This window comes from Schistocerca nitens, chromosome 8, assembly GCF_023898315.1.
Source record: "Schistocerca nitens isolate TAMUIC-IGC-003100 chromosome 8, iqSchNite1.1, whole genome shotgun sequence".
Taxonomy (NCBI): Eukaryota; Metazoa; Arthropoda; class Insecta; order Orthoptera; family Acrididae; genus Schistocerca; species Schistocerca nitens.
The window spans coordinates 198861126-198879226 of record NC_064621.1 but is presented as its reverse complement, the minus strand read 5'-3'; the positions used below and the strand labels follow the sequence as shown (position 1 = coordinate 198879226).

The following is an 18101-nucleotide window of genomic DNA, read 5'->3' as shown; positions in this document are numbered from 1 at the left end:
GCAAACCTAGGAGACAGTTGTGTGCAGAAGACCTGTTGGACAGATCATATGGCAAGGATATGACTTTAATCTTTCTGAAACATGGGGTAAGGTGAAAGACTGTATTTGTTAGGGCGAAAGTGCGCTTATTTTTCAGCGTATCAGTTTTTAGATCATCACACTTTCTCCATCATTGTAAGTATATTCCCTTAACGGAGGTGTGATTGTGATTCAGGAAAGTTTGTAGACCATTCAGCCAAGACTATCGTTTGCCTATTAATTGGGCTCCAAACATTTTGCGGTCTCAAAATGTTCTTTAGTGTGTTAGTAAGTGGAAGTCAGAGGGTGTAAAATATGGTAAATTGTATGTATATTCCAACAATTTGTAGTTCAGATCCTTCATTATTGTTATTATACAAGATGCTTTGCAGTTCATGTTACGCACTTCTAAAGGTTGTAGAGGGCACTTAGTAGATCAAGTTTTAAATAGGAACTCATGTTCGGAAACAGTTCATTTCCATGTTGCAAGGAAAACCAGGGCTACTCAATCATGTGTTAGATGTTTCTTAATTGGGGTTGACGTCAAACGGGCCGACTTGGAGCAGGAGAGGCACCACAGGACATTTTATTTTCTACTGTCTGTACTTTTACAAATAAATTCATAAAACTGTCAGCATGACCAGGAAGGATTCTGGATTCACACTCATAGCATTGGAAGTTCAAAAACATAACAAAATAAATTTTTTTTAGATATGAAATTTCATCATTTTTTCACTTACTGTTGGCTGCATTTGTTGCTATAGGTACATTTTTCTTCACAAGTAAGAGAGATTCTTTGATGAATTTTGGACAGCATACAAACCATACTTACAGGTGTATGAAACTCTAGAATTTTCCAAATCTATTAAAACTGTGGTAAAAATTGAGATAATTAACTACAAAATTTGATGTTTTTTCTAAACATAAAGTTTAAAATGTACCAGCTCATTCATTTTTCATAAATTAAATAGATTCTAGAGTTTCAGATACCTGTATGTATGGTTTGTATGCTGTGCAAAATTCATCGAACAGTCTCTGTTACTTATGAAGAAAAGTGTACCTATAGCAACAAATGCAGCCAATAGTAAGTGAAAAAATGATGAAATTTCACAAGTAAAAAAAATTATTTTGTTATGTTTTTGAGCATCCACTGCTACAAGAGTGAATCCTGAATCCTTCCTGGTCATGCTGACAAAGTTTTATGAATTTACTTGTAAAAGTATAGACAGTGGAAATTAAAATGTCTTGTGGTGCATCTCCTGCTCCAAGTCAGCCCGTTTGATGCCCTACCCCCCTTAATGTAGTTCGCCTGTTATGGTTGACTACCCACGTTCATCAATGGTACGATGACACAGTGTCACGTGATGTCTTCTGTTTCCATTTGCTTCTTTTCATGCATCCTGGTGATGCATCATTTGACATTGTGGTGACTGATACTGCTGCAACAGGATGCCTGAGTACACATATGCAGAGTGCACTAATATGTTGTTATTTTACAGTGAAGCTCACTGTAACGGAAGAGAAGCTCAATGTCTGTACCATGATTATTTTCCAAATTGTGTGACTCCATCTCATCCCGTGTTTGCCAGTATAAAACAACAGCTGCAGGAAAAGTGGGAAATTCACAAGTGATAGAACAAACCGTGGTGCTCCAGAAAGGCAGCACACTGTCATATGGGAAGAGGAAGTACTGCATCAGGTTGAAGAGAACCCATTGAAGAGTACTCGAGCCATTACATGTGACTTGCATGTGTCTCACTCATCTGTTTGGCGTGTTCTGCATGAACAGCAACTCCACCTATATCACCCTCAGAAGGTACACACCATGCTCCTAGCAGATTTTGTGCCACATGTCAATTCCCGTACTTCATTTTTGCACCGTTATGTGGATTTTCCTCAGTTCCCAAGGTGAATTTTGTTCACCTACGAAGTGTGTTTCAACAGGAAGGTGTTTTGACTGCACAAAATAGCCCCACATCAAGAAAATCCCAAAGCCACATTACATGAAGATTTCAGCACATCTTCGGATCCGTGTCTGCGATGGTCATGGGATTGGGCTGTACATCCTTCCTCCCCACCTAACAGGTGCCAGATAGTTGACATTCCTGCTACAAGTGCTGACGGTGGTTTTGGAAGATGTGCCATTGGACATTTGGCACAAATTGTGGTTCCACTGTGATGGCACAGCAGTAATCTTGCAGTTCGTGTCTGAAAGCATTTGAACATAGCCTACAGGGGCAGGTGGATTGGTCAAGGCAGACCACATGCTTGACCAACAAGATCCTCAGATTTTACCCTCTTGAATTTTTTCTTGTGAGGTCACATGAAGAGTTTTGTTTACGAGACCCCTGTCCCGTCGGAGGAACGTGTAGTTGCACAGATCTAGGTTGTGGCAGAATTGATTAGCCATACAACATGCATGTAGGAGAGAGTGTATGTTAACTTACTGTGCAGGTACACTGTGTGCACCGAACTTGGTGGCTGTCATATCAAACAGCTGGTGTAATATCACAGTAAAAAGGAGTGAAATCTGTGTATGTTGTTCTCCTCGTCACGTGGAAATGAACTGTTTCCTGACTTGATCTACTAAACCCCTTTTACGACCTCCAGAATTGTGTAATATGAATTGTGAAACATACTGTATATGGGCAAGTGCATTGTCATGCAGAAACATGATTTTTAGATCTAGTTCACTTCTTACTAATTTTTTCATGCAGTTGATCCAGCAGAATTACATAATATGGACCAGTTACTGCTTGGTAATCAACCAGAAAATCCCCTTTTGCGTGATATAATTAAAGCCTCTACCTCGAACCTTCCCAGCAGATGATGTTGACTGTCATTTTTGCTGTACATTACTGTTTAATTTCTGGTGTGAAATAGTAAACCCAAATATCATTCATCGGAAATTGGAATACAAATGAAATGTATTTTTTTAGTAGTCCAATCATTGTTGAAAAATTCATTTTGACATGTGCTTATTGGCTACAATAAATGACGATTACATCAATCTGGTATATAGCTTTCCCACAGTTAATTCATGATTTAAAATGTACCGTTCATACTCCTTCAGGGTATGTCATACTCCTGTAACACCAAATAGCAAATTGTACTTCACAATGTTTTCATTTGTTGCTACATTTTTCAGGCATCCTTCACATTGATCTTCTCCAAGAAATATTTGGCAACATAAGCACTCAGTCACCATTGGTTAGCTGTCAAAAATAGTGGAGGCCCCCTCTTCTCATAATCCTCCATCAACTTTGGATGAATTTCTTTTGATCGTAAAGCATTTAAAATAAATAACTTTGTGGCACACAGTATTTTATTAAGTCCATTGTACAAACAAAACTTTTCACAAACCAAACTGAAACTAGACTTCGAGACAGATTCCATCATTACATTCCTGTACCAAACACAGAAGTTTCCACTGTCACAGCTCAGTTACCAGAGGACTTTAGCTCAGTGGATAAAACACCCATTACTTACACTAATCAGGCAGTATGTTACAACACAGCTAATAGTATTTAGCTTACCTTTAATACATAAAACAAGTGAAACTGTTGTGCAGAACAACTCTGGTATCGAAGCACAGGTAATGCAATTCCATTATGAGATGATTTGAAGGCTTTGATCTTAAATTTAAGAGATATAATAGTGGCCTTGATTTAGTTGCTAACTCAATTAATCCCATCTTCTCTTTGTTTTTGATATGATCGTTTTCCTTTATCACTTTAACAGAATAGTTGTACCAGAGTGTCTGCTTCTTATATGCATTCCTCAAGATGGAATGTGATCATCTTTTGTAGCATTATGAAGCTTGGTTATGATGCTAGATAATGTAATGACAAGGAGATACTCTTTAATGTTTTTGTGACAGTGATAAAGAACTTTGAGTGGTTATGCCAACAGCAAAACACTTAAAACATATAATCTCACTACTGCGGAGAGAAGGGTGCTGATACAGTGAACATTATATTCTAAGGTTAAGGTGCAGTTGAAAATGCAAGATCTCTCAGAATTCCTAACAAAAAAGGCATGAAGTTTAGGAACATAACTGAATGCTGACAGCAGAAAAAATCCCCCTTCCTTGTTTTGTGAAGCTAAAGAAAATCACATGAATATCTCACAAAGCACAAAATAGGCCATTAAGAGGAATGAGAATGACAATTCTTCATTTTTGCACAATTACACTGATTTTTTCAGTCATCCCAAAGCTACATTTTATAAACAGTGTAAGTCAGGTGCCTGTTCATTCCATATAAAGGATGAACATTAACCCAGATAGTCCTGAATTATTTGTTTTTCAAAATTGATTTATATCTTATCTACATTCATTCACAAGTTTATAAGGAAGAAAGTAAAAACAATTTAGAGTATTTATTTTTATTTAGTATTTCCAAAAATGGGCATCCTTCCAGAAGGACGTCAGGACAATAAGGGAACATGTTTTTAAAGTATATGACATTGCACAATTAACTTGTTTTTGTTTTTATACTTTCAAATAAACATAAATAAATTTGAATTATGGGCTAAAACAACTAATAAATTCAAAAAACAAAGAAAATAACCTATACACATATTTTATGCACTAGTATGATAAGACAAAAAGCAACAAAGATGAAGTGGTTCGTCACCTTTTACGCCCATAGTAGTAGTTTTTTGAATTATGGGCTAAAACAACTAATAAATTCAAAAAACAAAGAAAATAACCTATACACATATTTTATGCACTAGTATGATAAGACAAAAAGCAACAAACATGAAGTGGTTCGTCACCTTTTACGCACATAGTAGTAGTATTTTGTGGCAACTTCGACATTTCAGCTGCTTCTTCTTTTTTGTTATCTCGTCCGTTGGTAATTCAGCAACATAATGTTCTCTTCCATCAAATCTAGAATCTAGTTTTGCTCTCTTACTAGGACATCCTCTGCTGGTAGTGACTCTTTTGTTACTTTCAAGAATTGCAGCGACATTTCGACCACGAAATGTCAGATGATCTATGGGTTATTCGTTGTGCTTGTAAAGACCCCAGGCATTTTGCTCTGCAATGTCTACAAAATGTGCAATGATTGGGAAATACCATTTTTCCCTCTTATAGAGCATCTATATAGGGATTCATTTTGGTCAGTTCGATCTATGCCTCCCATATGAGTATTGTAGGAGTGTAATAAGTTAGGTTGAAGCACGCTAATTCTTTTCTTTTGTTCCCTGGAAAATCTTGCTACAGAGCGTAGTGGTTGCACTCTGTCAAAGTACAGTAACAACATTGTTGTCATTCCAACGTACAGTGGAAATCCCGGATGCTGAGTCAGAACAAATTTCATATGATCCTCTATTTTCTTTTATCATTTTATCTACAAATGATAGAGTATAATTCTTAACGCTGTTTCCTCTTATTGTTCCTGTTGCTTCCACGCCCCTCTTTTTTAGGTCATGTAGCGCAGGTACATTGAGCTGACTTGCTGGTAATTTATCTACACTTGGATTTTCTTCAGCACCCGAATCTTCATCTGTTATGTCATCAGTTGAATTTAGAAGAGGGTGTAATGTTACATTCACACCAGTATTAGGTATTTCCTCATCTTTTGATTCTAACATGTCCAAAAGTTCCATAAGTGTACATCGTTTTCTGTGAATAGAAAATGACAAAAGGATGGTTGAAAACATTATTAAATTACAACTGACGAAAACTTTCAATCGTAATATGAGCCCATAAATAATATAGGTTAATTCTTTAAGATATTATATGACAAGTTTCAGAATTATTGATGCAATATGAAAGAAAATATTCATACCCATCGATGACAAGGTCAGTCAGTTCATCCATGGTAAAATCGGCCCTATTTTCAAGACACAGTTTCTCACTCACTATGAACGACAGTGTCAAACTGACTGTCGCAGTGCGCAACTGACTATGCCTACTTCATATAACAATGCGTCACAGTCCGTTGCAACAATGCGTTATTCGCAAAAATAAATAATTTCATCAGTGAGTTACGTCGTCCTTCCAGAAGGATGTCAGGGTTATCTGGGTTAATAAAACTGACAAACTGCAGGGATGGGTTCCTGACTGGAATTGGGGGAAAAAAGGTCCTGTGAACGTGTGTCCAGGAACGGATGGTGTGCATGTGACAACAAATAGTCCCAGAACATAGCACAGAGAGAGAAATCCTCTGCCAATAATCCTTGCATTTACTGCAGGTTATACGGACAGTAGCGGTTGTTACATAATCGAACTTTGGCTTACACCATGTTTGTGGACCACTTGCCCAGAGCTTCTACTGGGTTTCTCACAATATCCTGTAAAACCCGGTCCTCAAAATCTGGTGTATGTGTATGCACTATCTGCTGCCCCCTTGCATGTTCATCTCTCTAAAAGGACTCATGATCACACAAACACCCAAAAAGGGCTTCAAATGTTATATGATGTGGTTGGTGTCTGTGAGGGTACTTGTTTTGGTATAACCATGCTGCCTCTCGACCGTTTCCATCTACTTGGCCATACACAAACACCATCTCGGCTTGTTCCCGGTGTGAAAACCGGACCATACTACTGCTTACAGTACACTGTGCCAATTACACAGTTTGCAGTGCGCAAGGAACACATGGTATATGGTCAGGAACTTTCATTCATCAGTGCCATGTACTGTGGCAAAGCTGCAATTCTAAACACATTTTCGCTAGACCTTTTTTCTCCATTTCCAGTCAAGAATCTGTCCCTGCAGTTTTTATGTTTTATTACTGGTCACCCTGTATATTGCACTCTAATGTCTCTCGCATGATTTGTGCACCTCTCCATAGTCACATAAACTTGTATGCTTCAGTCTATGAGCAGCTTCATATTATGAAGCTCTGGTGCAGTTTTTAAAATAATAACTGTTAAATATTGTGAACATTTGTTATGATATGTTGAATAAAAGGTTGTGTTGTACAGAAAACTACACACATTGGCTAGTCTCACACTATACAGAAAGGTTGCTGTGATGACCACCAACAACAGTGTGTCCACCAATAACACAGTGCCTCCTTCTTGCTCTCAGATCCCTTCTCATATCCCTTGCCTCATGCCACATCTGCTAGCTACAGGTATGTGAATGCAATGTAAAATATATCTCTGACCACATACATAGCTACTTACTATATGTAAGTGAAGGCCATGACCCGTATTGTTACAAAATATTAGTGCTTTGTTGTTCTCTCTCAGTTAATTGGTGTTCAAAATTTTCCTGATGGCTGAAGCCTTCTGTGTTACATTTTGGTTGATACCAAGATGGTTCCTAGGAGTGGATGTGCTCCAGGTCTTGCATTCCTTTTCTTGCCAAGTTATATACTGCTTTGCCTGTCTCCTGTAGTTTCAGCCAGGATGTGGGACCTGTAAGATGTTTGATTTACTGTGACACAAGAACATTTTCTTTTAAAATGCAGAGAATAGGCATCAAGAAATTATATACCACTCAGGTACACACAATATTTTGAGCTCCCTATGTGCTGTAAGTAACTGAAACCTGAATTTGAAATAAAGAAACTTGGCACAGGATGAATTGATAAATAAGAAATAGAAAACACAGTTAAAGGGAGTAAATAACAAGAAGAGTGAGCCAGACAAGAGGTAGCACCTGTGTGATTACGGTGAAGTATCAAGTTGGGTTTTAAAGATTAGTGACACTTATTATATCTTTGTCCATAGCCAGACAAGTGTCATGTCATATTAGGCAGCCTTCTCTTTAGGCACACTTACTCTATTTCCATTTTGACGATGGGAGTTTCTTGCCCTCTGGCAAATCTGTGTATTCGTTTTTCAATGAACAACTTTCGGAAGTAAGTTTATAAGTTTGTTTACATTAGTGTATATTTAAGGATTAATAGGCTACAGGTTACGAAACTGCTGTGGTCTTGTGCCAACTTATTCTCTGTTTTTGTGTTAAGTTTATCTATCGAACCATGTGTGACAAATGTGGTGGTTGCCGTAGAAATTTGAAAGACGGGGTGTTCTTTGTAGACTGCAAGTTATGGTTTCATTGGGGCGAATGTAGCGGCGAGGAAATGTGGGTAGAAAATGAGACTCTTCCATGACAGTGTAGGCTATGTAGAAAGGGCAAAAAAATCACTGAACAGGAGGCAAAAACTTGTGCTCTTAAGGCTTAATTAGAAAATGCGTACTTGGAATTATGTAGGTCAGGGGAGGAAAAAGAGACTGGGAATTGGAAAAGGCAGCAAGCAATGGGCGAAAAAGGGAAACACTTGAAAAAACTCCAGAAATTCAATTAGTAAACCAGTTTGGCTTGCCATCTGAAGTGTAGGAAGGACCTCATCCAGATGTAGTTGAAAGTAGGGTGAAGCAGACTGTTAGTGTAAAGAAAAAAAGACAGGTCAGGATCAAACCAGAATAGGAAAAGAAGAATTCTGCTTATAGGCAACAGCCATGGGAGGGGTGTGGGCCAGCAGCATCAGGAGAAATTAGGTGCAGGGTACCAGGTCATAAGTTTTGTGAAACCAAGTGCTAGCCTTAGCCAGGTGACGGAAAACTTAGGGCAGCTGTGGAGGGACTTTGAGAAGGAAGATCAGGTAATTACAGTGGGGGCAGTAGGAAACAGACTGGCTATGAATCCAAGATACAGTATTAGGAATGACGTGGATAAAATAGGAGCAGAAACTGAGCACACATTTGTGGGGTTTGTGGAGGTCTTTCAGTGCAATGATCATCCCTGGGTAAACACTGCTGTAAGGCATGTTAACACTGAGCTGAACGGGATGCTCCAGACACCGGCAAAATCTCACATAAGTGTTGTTCCAGTAAATGCTATTGGTAGGTGGGGACACATTACACATGGTCTGCACCTGAATAGGATGAGGAAAAATAAGTTAGCTTCTCTATTAGCAGAAACTGTAATGGGGTCCACAGTCACACAAGGGGTGATCCCTGTGGTTAATGGGTCCAGGCAGACAGGTTTTTTGGGTTAAAGCCAAAGTCCAGACAGATGACAATCAAGATAAATAGAATAGAAGAAACGTCATGTATAGTAAATATGGGTAAAGCTAAGGGCAGTATCAACTTACTTCATCAAAATATCAGGCGAATAAAAAATAAAGTAGATGAGCTATTAGTGTGTTTAGATGATCTCATAAATAAGAATGAAATCGATATACTCTTTCTGTCTGAACACCATGCAACTGTGGGTATGGATAGTGTCAGTATAAGTGAGTATAATTTAGCGTCTTACACTTGTAGATCTAGTATGTATAAAGGAGGAGTTGCCATTTTCATAAAACAAAACTGTAGAAGTAAGCAAATTTTGTATTGATTAGCACTTTGAGGTTTGTGCATACGAACTTCAGCTAAATAATGTATGTATTGATATTAGCAACAGTGTATAGGTCCCCATTAGGAGGCTGGGAGCTGTTAATAAAAAAGTTTGTCTCCCTATTATGTTGTCTGTCAGACAAATCTGTGGCGATTTCAATGTAAACTTTCTAAGTAATTCTGAAAGGAAAATTGAACTAGAAGTGTTATTGACAACAAATATAACTTAGAAACAGTGATCAATTTCCCTACACGTATATCTCAAGACAGTAGGACGCTAATAGATAATGTATTTGTACAGAAAGAGGATATAAAACAAACACATGCTTTCCCTGTGGTAAATGGATTGTCAGACCGTGATGCACAACTGATTAACTTACAAAACCTAACAGGGTGTACAGTTCGGAAACCATTAAGTAAAAGTGTGAGGTTGCTCAACCTGGTATGTATAGAGCACTTCAGAGAAAGCTTAAGATATGTTAATTGGGGAGGTGTATATAATGAGCCAAATGCTAATGATAAATGCAAAATATTTCTTGATAAATTTATATTCCTTTTTGAACATTGTTCCCCAAAGAAAATTACTAAATGTAACACCACACACATTTCAAAGAAACTTTGGATTACTACAGGTATTAACATGTCTTCGGAAAGAAAAAGAAAACTGTATGAGGGAGCAAGAACTAGTAAAGATCCAGAAGTAGTTTTATAATATAAAAATTATTGTAACATACTGAGAAAATTTGTAAGGAAATCAAGAAATATGTATGTTAGAGAAGAAATTAACAACTCCGGCAATAAAATAAAGTTAATATGGAACATTTTTAGAAGGGAGACAGGAAAAGTAACCACTGGGGTAGGTAGTATTACTGTTAAAGAGAACGAGACCATCCTAACCAACAGTACAGAAGTAGCTAATGTATTTAACAACCATTTCTTAAGTGTAGGAGAAAAAATTGGTGAGAACAGTTCAAAAGAAAAAGCCAGCCAGTACATGGAAGAGTCTGTTTTGAAAAAAAATTAGTCAAATTAAGTTTCACCTAACAACCTCTCGTGAAATAAGTAAAATTATTAAATCTTAGAAAAATAAATGTTCTGTTGGAGTAGATGACGTCTCTAATAAGATATTAAAACAATGTGGAACAATTAAGCTGATTTTCTGAGTCACATATGTAAAGCATCACTAACTCAAGGTATTTTCCCAGACAGGTTAAAATATGCCATTTTCAGGCCTCTCTACAAAAAGGGGGACACCACAGATGTCAATAATTATCGGCCAGTATCCTTGCTTACAGCATTTTCAATAGTCTTCGAGAAAGAAATGTACTCAAGTGGTTAGCCATCTCAACAGTAATGGATACGGTCTTTAAATAGTAAAATGTCACCAATGGGAATTTTCTGTGACTTGTCCAAAACATTTGATTGTGTGAACCATGACATTATGATACAGAAACTACAATTCTATGGTATAAATGGAATAGCATATGAGTGATTTAAGTCATACCTACAGAACAGGAAGCAAAAAGTTTCCTTATATGGGTCAAGTGATTTAAATAAGTTTGCCACTTCATCTAACTGGAGTGAAATTACATTAGGTGTTCCACAGGGTTCAATCATGAGTCCCCTTCTGTTCTTGATATATGTGAACAACTTCCCTTCCTATCTGAAACAGGAAGCTGAACTGACACTGTATGCTGATGATACAAGCATCATTATTAATCCAGTAACAGAAACTCCAATTGAGAATGATACAAATAAGGTCTATGGAAAAGTCATTAATTGGTTTTCTGCAAATGGGCTTGCTCTAAACTTTGAAAAAACACAATACATCCAATTTTTTGCTGCAAAAAGTACATATAGATGAGAATCTTAATTGGAAAATTCATATTTTGGATCTTCTAAAGTGACTACGTTCAGCAACTTTTGCAATCAGAATAAATGCCAATTTTGAGAATACAGAAATTAGTAAGCTAACATACTTTGCATATCTCACTCTCCGGTGTGATACGGAATAATATTTTGGGGTAACTCAACATTTAGACAAAAAGTATTCACTACTCAAAAGAAAGTGGTTAGAATAATGTGTGGGGTTCATAGTTGCACATCTTGTAGGCATCTTTTTAGAAGATTGGGAATTCTTACAATAGCCTCACAGTACATTTACCCACTAATGGAATTTGTTCTCAACAACATGGGCCATTTAAAAACAACAGTGACATTCATGATTATAATACCAGAAAAAAGAAAGACTTACACTATCCTTTACTCAACCTATGTGTGGCACAGAAAGGGGCAAAATATGCTGCTATAAGAGTTTTCGACAAATTACCAGATGAAATAAAATGTCTGACAGGCAGTAGTAATAGCTTCAACAATAAATTGAAATCATATCTCCTTTACAACTCCTTCTTGAATAGGAATAAATAAATCTATAAATATAGTATATGCATTTTTGTTTCATATGTGCATTTCTTGTGCACTTGACACATTCCACATCATAACAGCTACCGTACCATGCGATTGAAAAATGGAACACGCAACCAACTAACTAACTAACTACAAGATAGTGATGAAAAATTACAACCATTGGCATGTCACCAGCATTTTGTGCAGCACTGAGTCTCAAACCTGGAATCTTGCCTTTCACAAAAATTATCTTGCTGTTTGAGCCATCCAAGCAAAACTCATGATCTGCTGTTGAAGGCTTCCATTGTGTGAGAATTTGTCACCTACTTTCCAAATATCGAAAAAGATCATTTTCATACATTGCTGGACTTGTACTCCTAGTCGTTTGTGGAATGAATATTTCACTCTGTAGCAGATTTTCTCAACGTTGGAAACGAATCCTTGCCATAATTCATCAAATGTGCTTATTCATGTTTTCAGACAGCTGAATGTCTCCATTAATTTGATACTTAATTCACCTGCAGACAGTTGATTCTAGTCTTCCTTCAGTTTCAACATCAGAATGTATCTCTTATTGGCAATTAGTGTAACAGAAACTGCAATATCTTTCATATCATACAAGCACATATCTTATATTTTACAAAATATCATTGTAAAAATACATTATATTCCATTTATAAAGATTAATGTTTGCTTCAAATCAAATAGAGTAATCTCTCCTTTTTGTGTAAGATATGACATATGAAAAAAATGTCTTACACATAAACGTGATGACATCAATATAATTAATATGTTGGCAGTAAGATGAAAGACATAAGCCTCAGGAATAAACAAGGTTTGTCCATAAAGTAATGAGACAGAGTTTGGTATAAAGAGTTTATTGATCCGATCAGTACATAATGTTACAATTCTATAAAATATTCTCTTGGGTGTCAACACAGTGATAGCAACAGGATTTCCACTCTGCCTAACATCTTTCAGAGACTCTGTGACAGAGATGGTGGGAACATCATTGAAACAGTGATGTTTCAGGCCTCTTTTGAGCTTTTGGAACAGAAAAAAGTCTGGTGGGCTCATATCAGGGCTGTACAGTGGCTGTGACAACGTTGCAACCCCTATGACCAGGTAGGCAATTGCGACAAAGGCAGTGTGGGTGTTTTTTTTTTTTTTTTTGGGGGGGGGGTCGCTCATTGAATGGCATGCAGATAGCTCCAGGTCGTTCTTAACGGTCACCTACCCATTCTTGAACCACTGAAAAAGCAGGGCCCTTGAGAGGCTGTTGTCTTTATAAGCCTCCTTAACCAAGGCAAGGTCTCAAAAGTCGTTTTATCCCACTGAAAGAGAAAAATTAATTGTATAATGCTGCTCTATTGAACGCTCCACTTTTCACGTTTTCTGCTGCGACAAAAACTCAAATATAGCCTTTGTGCCATGCGTGTTCCTTACTGTGTCAAAGCTCAGATGTGACTCTCACCCAGTGTGTTGCTTAGCTGAGACCTCCCCCAACACCACACACAAAAGCGGTCCCACCCCACCCTGCCAGGGAGTGCGCTGCTGGTGATTGGAGCGCTGCTCGATGGCCAGTCTCACTGTAGGTGGAAAGAGCCCATGGGAGATCCCAATCAATTAAAAAAAATTCAGAAAAAAACTTTAAACATATCTATTAGTCAATCTTTCTATAAATTAGCTGAATATCTAGATTCAAGGATAGAAAAGCTCTGAGCGCTACTGGCGAGTAGCAGTGTTTCTGACACGTAGGAAATTTTTATAAACAGAGCACTGTATTTATAGATGTAGGCAACTGGTTTTTGTGAAAAATCAATTTTGTGCTAATATTGGGTGACAAACTACAAGAGTTCTGTTTCGTTTAATGCACCTGAGAAAGCAGCAGCTTTTCAAAGTAGCAGCTATTGTCAGATGATTCTTCTTCCAGTGTAATTCATGACAAAATGGTTTCTCTGGTGAACATGAACTATTTTGTCGGCTTTTGTGCTAATTTAGCGAACTTGAATAGCTCTGATCAGTACAACGATAGTTTATTATTAGTATTGTATACAGATTAATTTTCTGTGAGTTGCTTGTCTTTTGTTGTTGTATACCTTGACTCCTCCCGCATCCCTGAAGGTGGTCTTTCTTGATTGGGTCTACAGAACACGATCAGTGAGTGAATAAATTCAGTGTACAGCCCATGGTATAATATTTCATGCTAACATAATTCATATTTTGTTTTAAATCAGCCTTATGAAATTATTTTACAAAGGAATCATATGTATGTACCACTAGGAGCTGCTGATGAAACAAATTTATATTATACACAAATTTCATTCATAACAACATCATGAGACAGCATAAAATTATTGTAGCAGGTAATTTGGTATTGTGCTTACTGTGGCATTAATAAAAATAAAATTTTACAAAGTCATTGTGTGTCATGTGATCAGGGATAAATTGTATTTATACAATTGAGGAGTCATAGCACACTGCCCATTTCCTTTCCCTGATGCTTTATGTAGTGCACTCTATGTACTGATTTCTTAGAAGGCCTCCCTTCCCATCCCAGAAAATTGTTGCCGTAACTTTTCCAGCTGATGGGACCTTCTTTGCCTTTTTGGGAGCAGATTCACCAGAAGTGGCCCATTGTTCTGATTGTTGCTTGATTTGTGAGGTGTAATGATGACTACAGATCTCATTGAAAGTGACAACTTGATGCAGTAATTCCATCAGATCTAGTCTTAATTGCTCTAAACATAGATTTAAAGTTGAAATCCTTAGCTAGTTGTCCACCATCAGCAACCACAGGACCCTCATCTTAACAATTTTTTTCTTAGCTTACTTATTAAGTAAAATATGGCTTCTGTTATGTCTCACACTGCCATTTGGTTGTTAGTGAGAACCTTGTCATTGAATTTTCAATGTCTCTTCAAGTGTCACATCTGTTGAGTGTCTAGCATGATCATAATCGAAAATGGATGCCATGTTTAAATTTGTTGAAGCAATGTTGAAACTGTTGTCATTGATGCACCCAATTTCGCTTTTATTCTCATTGTGCAGTTTCCCATCCAAAAGCAATTCACTGAAAGATACTACACTTTTCCAACTAAAAAGAACATAGTACAAATTACTGAAATGATTACCAGACTCAAATTACCTGTGAATCTGTGTAATATTTTTTTTTTTAATTTTTATTTTTTTCTACTTGTAGTGTTGTCTAATTGTTGACACACTATGGTAATATCAAACTGTCTCATCAGTGACATTAGTTTTCATAAAAGGGTGTTTACTGAACTGCCCTTTTTGGTCACTTGTTTTCACAATTGCGTATATTTTCCAAATTCTGTGAGACACATGAGTTTATCCGTTCGTTAGAACAGTGTTCAAAGCGTCCTTCACAGGACAGTGCATCTCTTATTGAACCAGGCATATGTTAGTTTATAATGTTGATAGGAAAGTAGCCTATACCTGACTATACAATTTCTAATGGTTTCTAATGTAATGAGAGCAAGAAGTAAGCCAAGAAACTTGATTCTTCCTGTTGTAAAAATAAAGATTTTGTCTGATTGTTCACAGTTGCAGTACGCGCTGCAGAAGCAGCACATACAGCTCCTGGGACAAGCTCAGCAGAAGCCCGCTGCCTTGGCAGGCCGACACAGGAGAAAATCAAATGCTGCTGATCCTAATAAATAGTGACACTTATGAAATTTCTGCTCACTACCTCAGTGATCGTATGAGGGGAGAAGCCAGATAGAAGCAAGAGATCTTTCTCAATAGGTGCCTTCCCCTAGGAGCAATTCTTGTGTAGAAAAATTTGGTGTGCTTATTGGAGAACAATTAGTCAGAAACCAGTGCTGTTCGTTGCTGTTTACAAGAGTGCTTCCGTCAGTTGTTGGAGATTGTTATTGTATTTGATGAACACTTCTCTCAGGGGAGGGGATTGGGGGCTGTTTGCCCGTAGTCTATCACTGCTGTGTGCAAGTGTGGTCATTTAATGAAGTTTTTTATATGAAAATTATATGTACAATATATATATATATTGATGTATATAAATGTATATATTTGAGATTAGTGTTGTGTGTTCTGTCTAGAAAGGTGCTGATGCCAGCGAGATCAAAGACTCATTATAAAAGAATATCGTATTAGATATTTTATATTTTTTACACAATATGTCATATGTAGACATATTTTATTTATTTGCCATGAGAGATGTGTTGTTTTATATCTTCCAGGAAATGCTTATTTCAGTAGCAACTTTGAAACTGGAATCCTGGTTCTCATGTAATAAAAATTAGCTGGCATACATTCCCACCTTCGTTTTTAATAGAACTGTCCTTCACGAGACTGTTACTTGACTTTCCTTTAAATTATATTAAATTTTATTTTTAAAGTATTATTCTTGTTTTTCCTTTCATATTATTTTGATGCCTGTTTTTTCCTCTTTAAAACATCAGAAGAATACTTCTGCACAGAATTTCTCATCAAATGATGAATACACATGTCATACTTTTAGAACCCTTGGCTGAAGACTGAGCTGCCAGGTATATCTTATTAACAGAAGGAACTGCAGTGCAACCTTAGTGCTCATATCTGGGTTTATTATCTCTATGAATTTCGTTCTACATCTGTAGAGAACTAAATACCATGGTTCACATTGAGTGTTACGGCTGAGAGGTTTGCGTTGGTTAAACGTTTCAACTTAAATAGCCAGAGTATTTTATACGTAGAACACACAAGATGAAACTATTGACCAGATAAAATAGAGTTTGCTACTTTCTGTTTCTGATTTTGATGAATTATTAGAATTAGGGATAGGAAAAACCAACCAGTTAAAATCAATACTGATATTTTAGTTCTGAATAACTAGTGTTTTGCAGTATTCATTTGATCCATATTTTTCTAATAACTGGGTAAAAAAAACAGCTTATCAATTTATCACAGCAGCAGTGCTAAAACTTTGGGATTTTAAATAAAGTGAAGTAAATTAATGTCTATTCACAAAATTTCCATTACTTTGAAATATTGGGTTGTTATAAAAAGTGGGAAGAGAGATCATTGCCAATTTAATAATGCTGGCAGTTGGTAACTACTAACAAAGCTTGACATAAGGATCAGTACAGCATTGCTGAGACAATACTGTGCCTCTTTTTGTGTGGTATAGCCTATGAAGTGGTATGCATGATATGCAATGTGCAAGACTTGCCCCTATCTAACCAATATAATAATTTTTCGCTATCATCCTTGGACACTGTTGTAATGTAGAATAGCGCTGTCCTTAAAATGGAAATATTTTATAAAGTGCTGTAGCAATTAAGTACCGTGCTTCATCTGCTGTAAAAGATTGAAAACGAGAGGAGCCACAAAAACTTGCGACATCATATAAAGTGAAAACATCTACAATGTTCCTTGGACAAGAAGCAAAATTTGTAGATAAACGTATAATTTTATTGATGTGCTATAAACTAGGGATAATAGCTATTCTTAATTTTGTGGTTGCTTCAGGGTGAAAAATTGAACCTATCCAAAAATGATGCTGCAAGAAAGTAACCAAGTTGTGACCTTTCGCTTTCTGGTGAAGATCTGATTTCTGCCACAGCCTCAACTCAGTATTGAACGAGATTTCCCACTCCACATTCATTAGAATTTATCAAGCATTGCTCAGAGTTTACATTTATTTGCTGGCAATAATAGCAAGAAAAAACAAAAAATTGATTATTTCAGAAACTGCTTAATTTGAGTGGTTGTAACAGTGAAGCTAAATTGGAGATAAAAAAGCAGTATAACTGAAAACAGATTTTTTTCAGTGATAACAATCGTCCATAATTACAGTCATTCTTTCCTGTTTAGTTATTTAGTAGCTGATTGAAATCTGAAATTAATAGCAGTGAATTTCTTGAGGAAAATTTAAGTGTAGCCTATATCAAATGGGTAGGCACATAGGAAATGGAGGTGGTGTGATACTGTAATCATCATTGGAGACTTTGATCAGCCAGCTGTCAATTGGGAAAATTACAGTTTTGTTAGGGGTAGGCATGACATCCTGAGAAACATTACTAAATGCTTTTTTGAAAATTACCCGGAGCAGTTAGTTTAGAACCCCATTAAGGAGGGAAATATATGGGATCAAATGACAACAAATAGATCTGACCCCTTTGAGGATGTCTTCATCAAAAATGGTATCAGTGACCATGATGCGGTTGTGGCTGCAATGATTACCAAAGTACAAAGGGCGACTAAAACAAGCAGAATGATATATATATATATTCAGTAAATCAGATAAAACATCAGTAGTGTCATATGTCAATGAAGAACTTGAAACATTCAGCACATGGCATGAGCACATACAAGAATTATGGCTCAAGTTTAAAAGGATAATTGACCA

At 36.8% G+C, this 18101-nt stretch overlaps 1 protein-coding gene across 2 annotated transcripts in view; it reads left to right on the top strand.

The window, feature by feature from the left end:
- The window catches only part of LOC126198837 (putative mediator of RNA polymerase II transcription subunit 26), a 308309-nt gene extending 292244 nt beyond the window's left edge, over nucleotides 1-16065 (top strand). For both annotated transcript variants that reach the window (XM_049935414.1, XM_049935415.1), the window contains exon 19: nucleotides 15296-16065. In XM_049935414.1, the coding sequence (XP_049791371.1) occupies nucleotides 15296-15412 (117 nt within the window). In that variant the 3' untranslated portion in view covers nucleotides 15413-16065. The remainder of the gene's footprint in view (nucleotides 1-15295) is intronic.
- Nucleotides 16066-18101: the final 2036 nt, after the last annotated feature.